This window comes from Megalopta genalis, chromosome 3 (assembly GCF_051020955.1).
Source record: "Megalopta genalis isolate 19385.01 chromosome 3, iyMegGena1_principal, whole genome shotgun sequence".
Classification (NCBI taxonomy): Eukaryota; Metazoa; Arthropoda; class Insecta; order Hymenoptera; family Halictidae; genus Megalopta; species Megalopta genalis.
Window position 1 is genome coordinate 20,065,145 of NC_135015.1, and position 17,798 is coordinate 20,082,942.

Below are 17,798 nucleotides of genomic sequence, written 5' to 3' on the forward strand. Positions count from 1 at the left end.
TCGTAGCTGAAACTCATCGATGTCGCGCATTCTTCTAATAAACAGACCGATCTTTCGAACGTTTCGAACTAAAATTACATAGGTCGTTTAATTGTTTCATTAACAAAAACTCCTCCCAAACAAAAATGTCCCATTCACAGTAGTTCTCCCTTAAATAGATCACGCACTCTCACTCTTATATATTTCTCTCTTATATATTTACCCTCATATATTTACCACCAACCTCACATATTTACTATCAACCTCACACGCAGGAGTTCTACACCAATACACTCACTCCACACTCACTCTACCTTGCGTCATTCGCACACAAATTCGCGCTCGTACAATCGGAAACAACTCTCGCATAATCGATTAAAGACGATCCGTTCGCGCACGAACGGACTCCGTCGCCTAAATCGCAAGACCGGAAACGTTCGAAGCCGTGCTCGAAATCGTCGAATCTCGGGGTTCGGACGAGAGGGGGGAAAGGACACCGCGCGACACAATCGACGACAGAATGAAATTACGTGACAGCGTACATACAGAATGTCCCAAAAATGTCTCGCAATCCGAAAGTGGCGGGCTCCTGAGGGCATTTGAAGCAACTTTTTCCTTTACAAAAATGTTCTCCGAGGCACCGTTAACGAGTTATTAACGAAAAACAGTGACCAATGAGAGGCGAGCTCGGCTGGCGCGAGGCGACCGAGCCAATGAGCGAAACTGGGCTTCGCGCGCTGGTTGGCTGGGCCGTCTCGCGTCAGCCGTACTCGATCCTTATTGGTCACTGTTTTTCGTTGATAACTCGTTAACGGAGCCTCGGAGAACATTTCTGTAAAGGAAGAAGTTGCTTCAAATGATCCGAGGAACCCGCCATTTCCGGATTGCGAGACATTTTTGGGACACCCTGTACAGTTAACCGTTTTTATCAAAGTGGTTCATTGAGATCGATGTACACACAGGTTCATCGGAAAACTGCACTCTCGGCCCTCGTCTACGGGGCGAAGCCTTTAACTTCATCGGCTTTTGCAGGGCGGGCTCTCGTCGCGGGCCTCTCTCTCTCTCTCTCTCTCTCTCTCTCTCTCTCTCTCTCGAGTCGCGTCGCCCGATCAAACAGAAAACGCAAGTCAGTTGGTCAATCCATTAAAACCATTTCATTGGAGATTTGCTGCGTAATGTCTATAACTCGGCTGACTTGCATTACACCGGCGATATTTTAGGTAGCGTGCGCCCCGATCGCTTGTTCCTTTCCTTCCCCCCCTGCCACCCGGTTCGCTTTTTTTCTGCCCCCTTCGCCGCGCGGACATTATTCATCGCCTCGTCCCGCGCGCGGTTCGCCCGCAAGCGGGAAAGAGAGAAAGGTGAAAAGGAGAAGAAGAAGAAGGAAAAAAAAGGAGGAAACGGTTACTCGAATTCACGGGCCGCGCTCCACTTTTAATTCGGCCTCAAACGAACAGGGGCGCAGGGGCTCCATTCTTTCCGGAGCGTTCTCGGGTCTCGTTAATACCGTGTTCGCGCGAAACCCCCGCCGGTAATCGGAGGAACTTGTCGCGTTGTTTGACAACCGTCTAGTTTAAAACGCGGGAATCGTAACTACGGCTTTCCGTTTAAAATTGCCCGATAATGGCCGCTGCGGTTTCGGATTGACGGCCAGTTCTTTTGTAGCTGCGCCAGAGAGCACGCTCGTGCAAACACGCTTTCATTCGTTCGCTCGTTCGTTCACTCGTTCGTTCGTTCGTTCGTTCACTCGTTCGTTCGTTCGTTCGTTCGTTCGTTCGTTCGTTCTCGCCCGATCCTGTCATCGCATTGTCTGACGGCCGTTGTTTCGCTTGCCGGTTTGCTCGTCAGTTTCGCAACTTTACAAGCAATAACCGAAAGCGCGCCGGACTGGCTCGCAGACACACGCGGTCCACCATCGACTTTCACCGTGAACGGAGAACAGTGCCCTCCGGCTCCACGGGAGCTCCATCATTCACTGCCTCATTCATTCGAACTGGATGCAGGTTAATCTGGTTACCGCGAGATCTTGTTGCGACGCGATCGCAGGATTTCGAGACACCCTCTCGCTGTAACTCCGGGGCGAAGGGAGGAGACCAAATTTTGGCACGGAAGCGGTCGAAGGCGAAAAGTAAAATGAATGCGGACTGCCTTGAGATGTGATAAAGATTCAAAATCAAGAGAAAATACGCTAAATTAATGCGAGGGGTGGGTGGCAGAGGAGTCGATTGTGGGAAATAAAGTTGGGCATTGTTCGGATGGAATTTTATTCGAATAGTATTTTGAATTGATTTTTCGGATACTATTTTAGCCGAATCGTGTTTCGAACCAATTTCTCGAATCAAATTTGATCCGATTAGTATATGAATGAATTCTTCGAATATAATTTTATTCGAACGATATTTCGAATGAATTCTTCGAATATAATTTTATTCGACCGATATTTCGAATGAATTCTTCGAATATAATTTTATGCGAACGATATTTGAAATAGATTTTTCGAATTCAATTTTATTCGAATAACGTTTCGAATAAATTCGTCAAATCAAATTTTCAAATCAAATTCGAATAATATTTCGAATGAATTCTTCGAATAAAATTGTATTCGGACGATATTTGAAATAGATTTATCGAATACAATTTTATTCGAATAACGTTTCGAATATATTCCTCAAATCAAATTTTATTCGAATAATATATCGAGTTTTATTCGAACGATATTTGAAATAAATCTTTCGAATACAATTTTATTCGAGGAATATATTCGAAACGTTATTCGAATAAAATTGTATTCGATTGATATGTCGAGTGAATTCTTCGAATAAAATTGTATTCGATTAATATATCGAATGAATTCTTCGAATAAAATTGTATTCGATTAAAATATCGGATAGATTCTTCGAATAAAATTGTATTCGATTAATATATCGAATGAATTCGTTGAATACAATTTTATTCGTACAATAATGAATTCTTCGAATGAAATTTCATTCGATTAATACTTCGAACGCATTCATCCAATCAAATTTGATTCGAACAACATTTCGAGTAAAATTCGATTCCATTATTCGTTACCCGGCGCCAAAAACAACGTTAAACCCTCCAACATACACCCCGAGAGAGTTAAAAAATTGCGAACAGCTAATCATAAACAGTAAATTAGTTCTCGATGCACGCGCGCATCATCGACTGTCGAACGATACACGCATTCTCGCAGACGGCATTAAATGAAAAACTATTCGCACGGGGCCAGTCCTTAATTCCGAATCACCGTGAAATCTCCGAGCAATTAAGCGGAGCTTGTTCTTCTTGCTCCGTAAAATTCGCAGTTAAAATCGCGTTTGGTTTGCAGCTAGATCGGGAAGAACGCGACCCCGGGGCCATCATTATTCTCCTTCTATTTGCATCGCGCGGACTATAACGTCGCGCGTCGACCTTTCCCGAAGACAACCCCGCACCCTGGGCGACGCGTATCGGCCGACACTGTCTAATAGAGTTGCACAAGTTCGCCCTGGTGAAGTACATACGTCTTGTGTTCGGTGTTCGCGGCGTAAAAATTCGGAATTTATCGGCATTCGAAGGGAAGATCCAATGACCCGTATTGAATGCGACATACGCAGCGGTGCCCGGGCTTATCCGAGAACTTTTGCCGGCTGCCAACTGATTGTCGGTCGATATCGGTGCAAAAAAGATCAGGGGAGGCCGAGAATAGACACGGCGCGGTGCGCCTCTAGGCGAAAGTCCATAGACTCGGCCGTCGGGCAGAAAAGTTCTAAGCAGAGTGCACCGATATGTGAACCGCCTATTTCCGTTGTGGAAATAATAGTGCAGCTATTTTTGCGCCGGTACGCGTAACTTTTAGAAAGTTCCATCGTCTGTGTATAGCATCGCCGGACGCTGACACCGATTGTTTTTAAAACAAGCGCCTCGCGCACGTGTCCGGCTCGTTATCGCTGCATTATGCAGGAAAACTGTGCGATCAAACGCGGTGTGCGACCGCCAACATACTACGGTACTCTCTATCTTCGCAACTGTCGAAAAGATCTTCGCCTTCGAGAACCGGAGCAGATAGAAGTTGAAATTAATCGAAAGTTTTTGATGCTCGTCGCGACATCGATGTTTAATGTTTCAATGGTCCTTTTGAAAACGCGAGTCAAAGTTCGTAAATATTCGAGGTAAAGAATCGAGGGATGTGGTGGACGTTGCGAAGAAATTGTTCAGCTTTTCCGGGGAGGTCTTGTAATACTAAACGCACGATTTACAGAAACCGAATCGATCGGACAAACGCGAAGGGCGCGTGTTCTAAGAAATGCGGCGAAAATGTCCGCCGCTTCTCTTCTTCTTTGCGCACCGCTTTCGACGATAAACGGGTTAAATCGGCGAAAACTGTGAGTAGCATTGAAATCTGCGTGTCGTGAGCGTTTCAATACTTAACGGACGAGGTATTTTTTCTCTGTATTTCTTGATTTCCAGGCATTTTTTAAGAGAATCGAACGTGTATGCATGGTTTTAAAACTGGTTGCAGTTTTATTAAATCAATGCTATTTCTGATAAAACTTTGCGGAAGTTATTTACTCACGTGTCTAGTATTAACCAGTTAGCTGTTAGTTCGACGAGTATACTCGTCACGGAGAAGCGGCAGTATTTTATTTTAGAGAAGCGACGAGTATACTCGTCGCAGCGACGAATTAAATAAAATAAAAAGCAGCGACCATTGGCCATTTAAATTGTACTTTTAGTGGAAGCGAAAGCATATTCTCAAATTTCAAGATCTTTAGGACATAACACGACGGCCGATAGATCATAGATTGTAATCAGTAAAACATTCAAAAACATTTTAAACGTTTTAAACATTTTATTAAACAGTGATCAAATCTATTTCGTTAAACGCTTCCCTGCGTTTCTTGTTTATTATGCACATAGTATACGTCAATATTAAATGAATAAATAAATATTGGCAATGAAATTGTTAATTTTATAAAATAAATGCGACGAGTATACTCGTCGTCGCTTGATCCTCGCTACACATAAAAGCGCGCGCTCTGAAAAGGAGCCGCCACAGTCGATTAATTAATATCCTAGTACAGGGGTGTCAAACTCAAAAGCTAACTTGGGCCAAATAAACAATGCTTAACTTTAGGTGGGCCGCAAAAAAAAAGAAATCAATGTTCATAGAAACAAATATTTTTATTTTGACTAGTACATTGTAATATATATTAATATGTAATATATATTGTAATATATATATATGTTTATTACAATGTAATAAATATAAATAATATAATATATATATATATATATATATATATATATATGTTTATTACAATGTACTAGTCAAAATAAAAATATTTGTTTCTATGAACATCGATTTTATATATATATATATATATATATATATATATATATATATATATATTGTTTACGTCCTGATACTTGACATCTCTTCTCTGATACTATCTTTCCTATTTCGGGAGAAATTTCATCTCGGGAGAAAGTTCATCTCGGGCCGCGAGTTTGACACCCCCGTCCTAGCAAGTCAAAATGGAAGAACGCGAGTCCACGCGGTCCGATCCAGTACCAATCGCGAGCCGTGAATTTCGGGCGTCAGTTTCTCCGACCTTTGTCCATCCTTGCGAGACCTCGTGCGGCGGATCGCGCGCGAAAAACGGAGCCGCGGCGGTGTTCCGTCGACGCAAGAAGCGTTCGCCGATAGAACGACGCGGCTTAACTAATAGCCCGGGCCCAACTTCCAAATGGAATTCTAGCCCGCCGCTATTTAAACTAATTAACAAGTGCGCGGCTGTTTATGCGATGGATATTTACTGACCCTCCCCCCTCCCCCCTCCGCCGCCCCCTGGACGCAGCCGGGGCATCATTAAAGAACAATCCGCGAGGAAGAAAACTGTATTTCCCTGCGGAACGAGGCCGCGCGCGTTTTGAGAAGGCAAGGGGAAACTGCGGACAAACTAGGTACTCGAGCCGTCGGGTCCGCTAGTGGAACGGAGATAGAATAAGTAGGTTAACGAAATGGTCGTTCGCAAGCTTGAGATACCACCGCCAATTTCAGTGGCCCTCAACTCAATTCGAAGTTTCGCCGCGGCCGCCTGCGATCCCCGGTGGTAGAATGCGCCGCGAAGCGACAACAATTTTCCAGTCGGTTGTTCCTCTCCGTGCCGCCACGCATGCATGCGCAAAATCTACTTTGGTAGCGTAAGCCTCGGAAACAGAAGATCCCCGAGCCTCTTAGGAGCGGGATACGAGCCGCGCCGGGATATCCCCGCGCGCTTCTTCTTAACCCCGGCGCCCCGGCGCGGCGCCCGGTACGCGAACCGAGAAAGAAAGAATTAGCAGCAGAATCCGCGGCACATCCGGGACACGCTCGAACCGCTTCATTAGAAAGACTAATTAAACCTGATTAAACCGTTCGCCGGAGGGATTTTCTCCCGGCGACGATCGCCTCGTCGTCCCGCGACCGTCCGCCGCGACTTTGTTCGACGGACGCTTTGACGGCCGCGTCACCCGTATGCGGGTGACGGAATTATTTGAAATTTAATCGCCCTTGCTAATCTGTAGAAATTTCTTCGTTTTATTAGGATTCGCGAGCGGCAAGGGTGTTGGAATGGTGATCGATGTCGTGTAACTTTGCTTCGCGTGTTTGATTTCATTGATTGAAATGCTTCGATTCTGTGGAATATTTTGAGATGTCTTGGATGCGGCGATGTGTTCACGCTTTAGCCAGCTGTTTGAACGATTCTATGTTTAATTTTGGAACGTGGGATGCGCTGGAGAAATGGAGGAGCGACGGAGAAGAGAGGGCGCGATGTATCGTCCTCGGCTAGGACTGGAAATCTGGCGAACTTTGACCGGCGGTAACTTCGCGGAAAATTATCTTAGAGTGATGACTTTTATTTTAAATCGAAGCTTGAAACCTCTGCTTTGAGACGGTATTTTTGGATTTTAAGGTTGACGCAGCCTCGCTACTGTAAGCATTTAAATGTAACCGTACAGAAACTACCCCTTTCTGACGGAGGACCTGTGTATGAGATTGACGAGGCTACTTTAAAGTGCTGTAACTTCGCGATGAAAAATCGCAGACGGGTTCTATTTCTTTTAAATGAAAGAGGAAGGATCGAGCTTAATTCTACTGTAAATGGCATATCCGAAAAAAATTTTACAAAGTCCGTGCAGTTCGTCAAACTTGGCAGTTTTCAATACGACAAACATGACCTCGGATTTAAACGATCACTGTGGCAAGGGTGTATCGGACTTAAAATCGAGAAACGGTACCTTGAAGTAGGGATTGAAACTTCTACTTTAAGACAGTATGTTTGGATTTTAAGTTTAACGCACGCTTTCCACTGTACACATTTAAATGTAACCATAGAGAAACTACCCCTTTTCGACAGAGGACCCATGTATGAGATTGACGAGGCTACTTTAAAGTGCTGTAACTTCGCGATAAAAAATCGCAGACAGGTTTCATTTTTTTTAAATTAAAGAGGAAGAATCGAGCTTTATTTCGCAATAAACGGCGTATCCGAAAAAAATTTTACGAAGTCCGTGCATTTCGTCAAACTTGGCACTTTTCAATGTGACAAACATGGCCTCACTTTTAAAGGGTCACGGCAATGAGGGTACGTCAAACTTGAAATCCAGGAACGTCATATTAAAGCAGAGATTTCAAGCTTTAATTTAAAAAAATAGTCATCATTTTACGACGATTTCTCGCGTAGTTACGGTCGATCAAATTTGTCCAATTTCTTCGCGCAATATATAAATACAAAATTCTTTATTTATAAATTGATTTTTATTTCAATCCAACATCGTTGAAGTTGAGTTACAAATGCAGTTTCACTTATTTATTTCAAAACAATTTCATTAATCTAAAGCTTTATTTTTTCGGATGATCATAGACACTAATTCAACTAAGAAGGTCAAATATAACAAGAATGCCATTTAAAAAAAGAAATATGTAACTGCGTTTTCCAAACAAATATAAATAACAAGTAAAATATATTTTAAAAAATCTTAGCAATGAAGGAAACAACTCGAATGACAGCGAATGGGTTAAACAAACTATGTATTCGCGACACGTTAGGGAAAACGAAAGGCGTACAAAGAAATCACAGCGACGCAATGGTGTCAAGGTATTTTTATTCCGTTCGCATAATTCGTACTAGAGCGCGCAACCATATGATAACGCGTCTCGGAGAGACGTAAATAGTCGGATCGTTGAATACTTTCGTGAAACGAAGATCCTTCTACAGGAACGTTGTCCGCGTCGTCGGCGGCGCGATTGATCGTCACATTAACGCGCGTACACGTTGACCACGAAGTTGATCCCGTGGCCCCTCTGGCTGGTGAACTTGAGGGTGACGTTGCTGTAACCGGGTCCGCCGGCGATCAGGGATGGGCGAGCACCGTTCCCGTTCGTCTTCTGATCGATAGCCTCGACCAAAGTGATCCTGTACCATTGCGACACGTTGAACTTCTTCGTGACAGTTTTGACTTGCATCCAGCTGCTCGACACGACGACATTTTCGCGGAGCATCAGCTTGTCGCCGGGCTGTCTGTACCCGATGGACAAGTTGTACGACTTGTTATTGCTGGCGTAGTAGTTGTAATTCGGGTCCGAGGTGACCTCGGTGGCGATCACGGCGATCAGAGCAATCGCCAGGCACGCAACCAGCTTCTGAGCAGACATGGCGAACTTTTCTCTCTCTCTCTTGTACTTCTCGCGAACTGAAGGAATCGCGATTCTCGTCGGCTTCTGATGCGGCGTCCGCTGCACCGTCCCTTATATAGGCTCTATACGGTCGCCTTATCGGGTCGCTTATCGCGGTCTGTTTGCAATGATCTACAGGCGGCACAGAAAAGTGTTCGTACATCGTTTGTAACGCAATAACTTTTTTCGAAACTGGATCGGATGAGTTGAATCTTCTTTGGATGATTGTGGGACTAGTCTAGTAAACGGCGGCTAAGAAGCTATTTTTGTCATTGGAGTGAAAGGGAGAAATGCGATAACTATTTCATGGAAGTTGAAATGCAATAGCTGTTTCGTGGAAGTTAAAATGCGATCATTATTAGGTCTACCAGAAAGTTCTGTCCGATATTGTCACTGCAAATTTCGATAGATATGCACGTATTCATTTGAGACATATATAAAAATGTTGCTCACAAATTACCATCACGCTGGCAAGAGGTCATAAGTAATGACGGAAATTATATTGTAGAATAAATATTACTAAATTTATGAAAAATCGCATTATTTCCTTTCGTTTCTCAAACGGACAGAACTTTCCGGTAGACCTAATATTTCAAAACTGAACTAAATGACTTGAATCTGTTTTAGATGATAGAGGGACTGGTCTAGTAAACGGTGGCTAGAAAGCCTTTTTTTTATTTTGCCATTACTTGGAGTGAAAAGAAAAAATGCAATAACTATTTCATGGAAGTTGAAATGCAATAGCTGTTTCGTGGAAGTTAAAATGCAATAACTATTTCAAAACTGAACTAAATAACTTGAATTTGTTTTAGATGATAGAGGAACTAGTCTAGTAAACGGTGGCTAGAAAGCCATTTTTTTATTATGCCATACTTGGAGTGAAAAGAAAAAATGCAATAACTATTTCATCGAAATTGAAATGCAATAGCTGTTTCGTGGAAGTTAAAATTCAATAACTATTTCAAAACTGAACTAAACAACTTGAATTTGTTTTAGATGATAGAGGAACTAGTCTAGTAAACGGTGGCTAGAAAGCCTTTTTTTTATTTTGCCATTACTTGGAGTGAAAAGAAAAAATGCAACAACTATTTCATGGAAGTTGAAATGCAATAGCTGTTTCGTGGAAGTTAAAATGCAATAACTATTTCAAAACTGAACTAAACAACTTGAATTTGTTTTAGATGATAGAGGAACTAGTCTAGTAAACGGTGGCTAGAAAGCCATTTTTTTATTTTGCCATTACTTGGAGTGAAAAGAAAAAATGCAACAACTATTTCATGGAAGTTGAAATGCGATAGCTGTTTCGTGGAAGTTAAAATGCAATAACTATTTCAAAACTGAACCGAATGACTTGAATCTTTTTTATATGATAGAGGGACTAGTCTAGTAAACGGTGGCTAAAAAACCTTTTTTTATTTTGCCATACTTGGAGTGAAAAGAAAAAATACAATAACTATTTCATGGAAGTTGAAATGCGATAACTGTTTCATAGAAGTTAAAATGCAATAACTATTTCAAAACTGAACCGAATGACGAATTTTTTCAGACGATAGAGGGACTAGTTTACTGGACGGTGGCTAAAAAGCTTTTTTTTTATTTTGCCATTACTTGGAGTGAAAAGAAAAAATACAATAACTATTTCATCGAAGTTGAAATGCGATAACTGTTTCGTGAAAGTTAAAATGCAATAGCTCTTTCATGAAAGTTAAAATGCAATAACTATTTCAAAACTGAACCGAACGACTTGAATCTTTTTTAGATGACAGAAGGCCTAGTCTTCTAGACGATCACCGAAATGCTTCTTTTCTTTTTTAATTTTGCTATTACTTGGAACGACGAAAAAATAAAAATCTCTCCCTTTTTAATATTTTCTATCCGATTTTCTATATAGAAAAATCTAAAAAATGCATTTCGTAGATCTCGGTGACCTGTATGCGTGTTGAAAATTTCATCGAAATCGGTTAACCCAGCTGCAGGCGTCGAAGGATTTTAAAAAGATTGGTTACAGTTCTTTTTTTTGGTCAAAATCGTGATAAAACTGCGATTTTTGCGATCTTCAATTTATTATAACTGGTAACAACGTGAACCGATCTCGATAAAATTTTCAACGTGCATATAAATTACCTAGATCTACGAAAGACATTTTTTTAAATTCATTAAAAACGTATATTAAATTTTACAGACTCATGTAAAAGAGATAAAAAGCGAGAGATTTTTATCTTTTTTTCGTCGTTCCAAGTAACAGCAAAATTAAAAAGAAAAAAAAGCACTTCGGTCGTCGTGTAGTGGAACTGATCCTTCTATCATCTGAAAAAGAAATTCAATTCATCTGGTTCAGTTTCGAAATAGCATTTTAACAGGTGTACGAACACACTTTTGCGGGCCACTGTACCTGGAAAGATTTATTCCGGGAACGCGTGACGGAAGATGAAGACCTCCACCGGCTCGAGTGCCAACAACATCGATTGATTATCGTGCGAGATAAGTGGAACGTTCTCAAAACCATTGCCATCCAACTTTTTTGCGGAATGCTTTTGTTTACGAATTACAACAAGAAACGTTTTATCGACGAGATGACAGCGCTCACGATTAAGAAGAAGCTATCGATAGAGATTCCACGAGAAGAGGATTCCGCTTGTTCGGGAAATTGCTACCGTTCTCCAAAGTCCGAGTCATCGTCGGGAGTGATTAAGAAATAAAGATAAAAAATTAGGATTTAAAATTGAAGATAAAAAGTTACGACAACGACGAGCAGACGATATCGGAAACGGTGAAAAACGCGTGAAATGTATTCAGAAAGGAAATACAGTAATGTCTCCCTAACTGACGCTCGGATTGTCCACAAAAATGGACAATTTGGGAACAGGAGATAGGATTATTCGAGCCTTGTAGCTCGTTTTTTTATAGTTGTTGGCAATTCGTAACTATAAAAACGAACCGCAAGGCTCGAATAATATCGGGTTGGCAACTAAGTAATTGCCGATTTCAGTTATAGATGTCTCTCACTCCCATTTTTATGATATCCGTAAATGTTATATTATAAAATTATTATTATTATGTTATTTTTTATTATCCGTGAATGTTAGCAACTGGACAAATTGAATGCAGCAGTCAAGGAAAAGCGACCAGAATTGGTCGATCGTAAAGGTGTCATTTTCCAGCAGGACAATGCTAGGCCGCACGCGTCTTTGTCCACTCGGCAAAAATTGATGGATATTGGTTGGGAATTGATGTTACACCCGCCATATAGCCCTGATCTCGCACCATCGGATTACCACTTATTTCGATCCCTGGACAACTCCCTTCGTGGTAAAACTTTTAACGACGACGACGTTGTAAAATCTCGCTTAACTCAGTTTTTGGCCGATAAGGATCAGACTTTCTACGAGCGTGGAATTTTCAAGTTGTCAGAGAGATGGCAAAAGGTCATCGAACAAAATGGAAAATACATTACAGATTAAACTTCGTTCCAAGTAAACAGAAATTTTTTATTTCATTGAACAAATCGGTAATTACTTAGTTGCCAACCCAATAGTATCTCCTCTTCTCAAATTGTTCATTTTTGTGGACAATCCGAGCGTTAATTAGAGAGACATTGCTGTAAGCGTTTGTTAAGTTCCAGCGTCTTGCTGTCGAAGCGAACGATTTTTGCTTCATATAAAGAACCGCGGTACAGTAATTAGGTACACAAATGTTCTCGCTATGGAGAGCAAACATTTTTATCGCGGCCAACGTAAGTAAGATCGCGTATTTCCTGCGCACCGCTGGAGGCGGAACGGCGACGAGCCAGCCGCACAGGTGGACAATCGGAGAATACTTGATGGAAAAATATTCTAGTAAACAATAACGCTGTTTATGTTAATTTGTACATGGTTGACCTAAGCTAGAAACTTGAAACTTTCGTTTCCTGTCGATTGTAATCATGGACAAGATTGCATAATTGCGAAAATTAAAAGAAGAACTTATATCATTTAGCATTATTAAAATTTATATTATTGAACGACGAACATTGTATTAAAATTTGTATTATTAAACGCAGCAGTAACGTTGTTTATGCTGACTTTCCTGTCGATTGTAATCGCGAGCAAAATTGTTTAATTGCGAAAATTGGAACCAAGATTTGTATTATAAAAATATTCTAGTCAACAATAACGCTATTTTTATTAATTTGCACATGGTTGACCTAAACTAGAGACTTTAAACTTTCGTTTCCTGTCGATTGTAATCATGGATAAGATTGCTTAATTGCGAAAATTAAAAGAGGAACTTATATCATTTAGCATTATTGAAATTTATATTATTGAACGACGAACATTGTATTAAAATTTGTATTATTAAACGCAGCAGTAACGTTGTTTGTGCTGACTTTCCTGTCGATTGTAATCGCGAGCAAAATTGTTTAATTGCGAAAATTGGAACCAAGATTTGTATTATAAAAATATTCTAGTCAACAATAACGCTATTTTTATTAATTTGCACATGGTTGACCTAAACTAGAGACTTCAAACTTTCGTTTCCTGTCGATTGTAATCATGGACAAGATTGCTTAATTGCGAAAATTAAAAGAAGAACTTATATCATTTAGCATTATTACAATTTATATTATTAAACGACGAACATTGTATTAAAATTTGTATTATTAAACGCAGCAGTAACGTTGTTTATGCTAAATTTCCTGTCGATTGTAATCGCGAACAAAATTGTTTAATTGCGAAAATTGGAACCAATATTTGTATTTTAAAAATATTCTAGTCAACAATAACGCTATTTTTGTTAATTTGTACATGGTTGACCTAAACTAGAGACTTTAAACTTTCGTTTCCTGTCGATTGTAATCATGGATAAGATTGCTTAATTGCGAAAATTAAAAGAAGAACTTATTTCATTTAGCATTATTAAAATTTATATTATTGAACGACGAACATTGTATTAAAATTTGTATTATTAAACGCAGCAGTAACGTTGTTTGTGCTGACTTTCCTGTCGATTGTAATCGCGAACAAAATTGTTTAATTGCGAAAATTGGAACCAAAATTTGTATTACCAAACGTTTCTTACTGTTCCTGCATAACATTTGCAAAATATAGAATATATGCAGGCTATAAAAAATATGTACAAATAAAATTAATATGCAGGCTGTCCGGTAGAACGTGGGAACCACTTCAGGGATAGATTCTAGACAGGAAAACACTAGAAAAAGTTCCTGTAAACGTACGTCCTATTCGACTTTGTTTTCGAGCTCGGACGAGTTGTTGTGAACGCGTGCACGTTAAAAAAGAAACTCGCCGTAACTGAGAAAACAAAGTCGAACAGGAAAGTGGAAAAACAATTACCGGTTGTTCTCGTACAACTTCCAATCCGTGACTAGATCGCGGATTTTATGCATTTATGGGAACAATGTATCGACGAAGCATGGAACAGTGAACAAAAATTCGAGGAAACTAGAAAAACGTTGTTGCGTTAATTACAACTTCGGTTTAATTTAAAGTTATTTATTACTTGGCTTCAACGTCTTGCAATCGACGCGGACAATTTTTATTTCGCACAGTGATCTCTCGACGCTTGTAACTTGTCCTCGCGTTAACCGATTTCGAGGAAATCTTCAACTTACCGAGATCTGCGAAACGCATTTTTTTACATTTTCGTTATGAATAATAAAAAAGTTGAAAAACGAGAGTCTTTCGGATAATAGCAAAATTGTAACAAAGTAGCTTAATCATTGTCTAGTATACTAGTCCCTCTATCGTCGAATAAAAAAAAAATCAAATCGTTCGGTCCAGTTTTTAAAAAGTTGTCGCGTTTTAAAAAGTGTCCGAATATTAACGGGCGTCGCCGTACATTCTTTTGGATATTATTGGTCCCGTTGAACATTCTGGCACATGAACAAACAGAAGACACATCGATTTCCTCACGTGACTTTTTTTTACATCTATATTAGCCCATTTGTCCCACCACGAGCTAGTTTCTTAGTCTCTCTGTCTACAGGGTGTTCCATAATTACGTTAAGCACGAACGAACACCACGATGACGTTGTTTACTAACTTTAACTGCAAGTGAACCACTTTCTTCATCTTTATTCATTAATCTTTTCATTCGTACGTTCGATAAACAGTTTTCTCTGCCTGTACGAAATTTTCTTCTGTACAACTTTCACCAAATTTGTAACAATTTTTAACAATAAACAGTCGCCGCTGAATCGAACATCTCTCCATTTTTATTCACAGCAACGTTTCTACTTGTCTAGGGTTAAATAATAGAAGGGAGTCCTATGACTACGTTATCAGCCGCAAAGGTGTGATTCCCGAGGTGTTTTCAAGTAACTTTTTCCTTAGCGAAAATGAAATCCGCGGCTTCGTTTGCGAGTTATCAACGAAAAACACTGACCAATGAGAGTCAAGCTCGCCCAGCGCTAGGCGCCGCCTTCGATCGCCTCGCGCCGGCCGAGCTCGCCTCTCACTGGCCACCGAGCCGCCGTCGACCGGCTCGCGCCAGCCGAGCTCGCCTCTCATTGGCCACCGTTTTTCGCTGATAACTCGCAAACGAAGCCTCGGATCGCATTTCCGCTAAGGAAAAAGTTACTCGAAATAACCTCGTGCTCATTTCTCCGCCGACATAATTACGAAACACCCTGTACAAACGAACGACTTTGCAGCTGGAAACAACGATCATCGCTGGTAGACCGTGTGTAAAGTGTTCGGCCCCGGATCCCATAATAGACGACATTCTCTATAATTCACGGGCGACCCGACTCCATCGAATGCTCCGCATCCTGCCGTGTGTACACTGTTCCGTCGCGTACACAAGCACACACACGCGCGCGCGCGCGTACACACCGTAACCCCGATCTGGTGCGCGCAAGCTCTCGATACACGGAGCCTCTGAAAGCATCCGCGTAACGTATGATCGAACAGTTTAACTTATGCGCATCGAAATTGCCGCGGGAGTAACGTAAATAGTTTGCATCGCGCGTCCGCCGACGCGGCCGTCGACGTCAACGTTCCGCTGATAACGGGCGCGCGCGGCTCCTCGAAGAAACTCGCGAAAATCGAGCGAGCGTGCGAGCGGTTCTTGTTATCGCTGCAATCTCGATTCGAGCGTGATCGTTAATTCGAACGATACGCGATCGCGATCGACCCGTTCCGCGAACCCGACGGCACAGCTGTTCCGCCCGTGAATCATCTTCCTGTTTGCTTAGCGCTCGCTGAAGCCGATCGCGTGACTGTGAATTCGACGTCCCGCATCGCCGCAAGCTCGCCGCCGCCGCCGCACCGATTGCCAACGGCGGGCGGCTACTTTGTCAAGGTCGTCGCAGGTTGTTTGCCCAGATGCTTGTTAACCCGTGCGAGCATCCGACGCGTTACCTCGTGCGTATATGCACTTAGCTCCCCGCGTCGGGGCGAGCAGATTCCCCGGGATCATTTAGTCGATTGCTAAATACACCCGGCGAACCGAATATCGGTTATGGCAACCACGAGTTGCTCGCGCATGATCCCCCCGTGTCGACGGAACCGTGTCAAGGACGTTTTTCACCGGAACGGTCGACGAATGCCGCCACGAATCTCGAGCATCGCTCGCGAAAACAGATTATTATTGTATATTATTGATTGTGGTGAATATATACATAATAATATATTATATTATTATATTATTATATTATTACAGTATTAATTATATGTGATATACATAATAATAATAAATCAATAATAAATGATATATAATAAATGATGATATAATTTATATTATATTATAATATATTATAATATTATATTATTATAATACTATATTAATTGTGATTATTATATATATGTAATAATATATAATATTATTACAATATATCAATTATATATTATAATATTAATAATATATGTGATATATATATAATAATAAATAATAATAATATATATTATATCATCATTTATTATATATTACTAATTGTGATTATTATATATATAATAATCACAATTAATATATATATATATATATATATATATATATATATATATATATATATATATATATATATATGATGCAACGATAATAATGCGAATAAATATATATATATATAATCGCAATCAATAATCTGTAATAAATGGTAAATAAATATAGTATATAATATAATAATAAATAATATACTATAGTATAATAATAATATAATATAATATAATAATAAATATATAATAAATGATATATACATATATTCGCATTACTATCGTCGCATTTTCCATGCCGTGAGAAACAATAAGTACAATTACACGCTGACACGCGTATTGTTTACTGACACGTGTATCGCTTGCCGGCCGAATTTATTGTTAAGATAACACGGTGAATTCGCGGTAACGTTACGATCGAGAAGAGACAAGTGGAATAAATGATTCCATTATTCGTCGATTCAACGTTTTATCTAGATTAGATTTCACGATACAAGCGAAAATTCTCGATAACCGGATCGATTAACGCGAACGGATCCTTCTCTGTAAGGTATCGCGAGAAATAGTTATCGGGAAAATACGAAGGATAGATAGGCGTGTAGACCATGATTTATAATATAACGGCGGCGTAACCGAATAACTAATTTGTCGTAAGGGGTTGAAAACTAGGGGCAGTACATAACTTCGAAAGACCAGATGACGACGATAATTACGAATTTACAACTTTAATACAAAATATTTACATAGACTGCTTGAACGTGGGACGTATAGCGCCGATATATCTCGCTATATCATGCCGTCGTGGCCGGCCATTAAAGGACCTGCCATTTCACAGCGTCGCGTGCAACCCTCCCCGAGTGCCGTAAATTTTCGGAAACGCTATCGGCGGACAAGCGCGTTTACAGCGTATAAAAATGTTCAAGGAATTATAAAACACGAGAGATTTCGTAAAATATAACAGGCGGTCCCGCTTTATCTCGGATCCGTTGAAAGCCGCGACCCTAAACGGACCTTCGAGAGCCACGTTACCATGTCCCCGGGTGGGCGGCCGAGAGATATTACACTAGTCGCGTTTAGGTCACCGTTAATGCTTTCCGAGGGAAAAACGAAAGAAAATAGAAAAACACGCGATAAGATCCGCGCGCGCGCGTAGATCCGTGATTCCACGT

General features: G+C 40.7%; 1 protein-coding gene across 1 annotated transcript; it reads right to left on the reverse strand.

The window, feature by feature from the left end:
* Positions 1–8,113: 8,113 nt before the first annotated feature.
* LOC117224991 (putative salivary secreted peptide) lies at positions 8,114–8,756 on the reverse strand. The gene has a single exon (XM_033478253.2). It carries the CDS (start codon positions 8,678–8,680, stop codon positions 8,285–8,287), a length of 396 nt encoding a protein of 131 aa, XP_033334144.2. The 5' UTR covers positions 8,681–8,756; the 3' UTR covers positions 8,114–8,284.
* Positions 8,757–17,798: the final 9,042 nt, after the last annotated feature.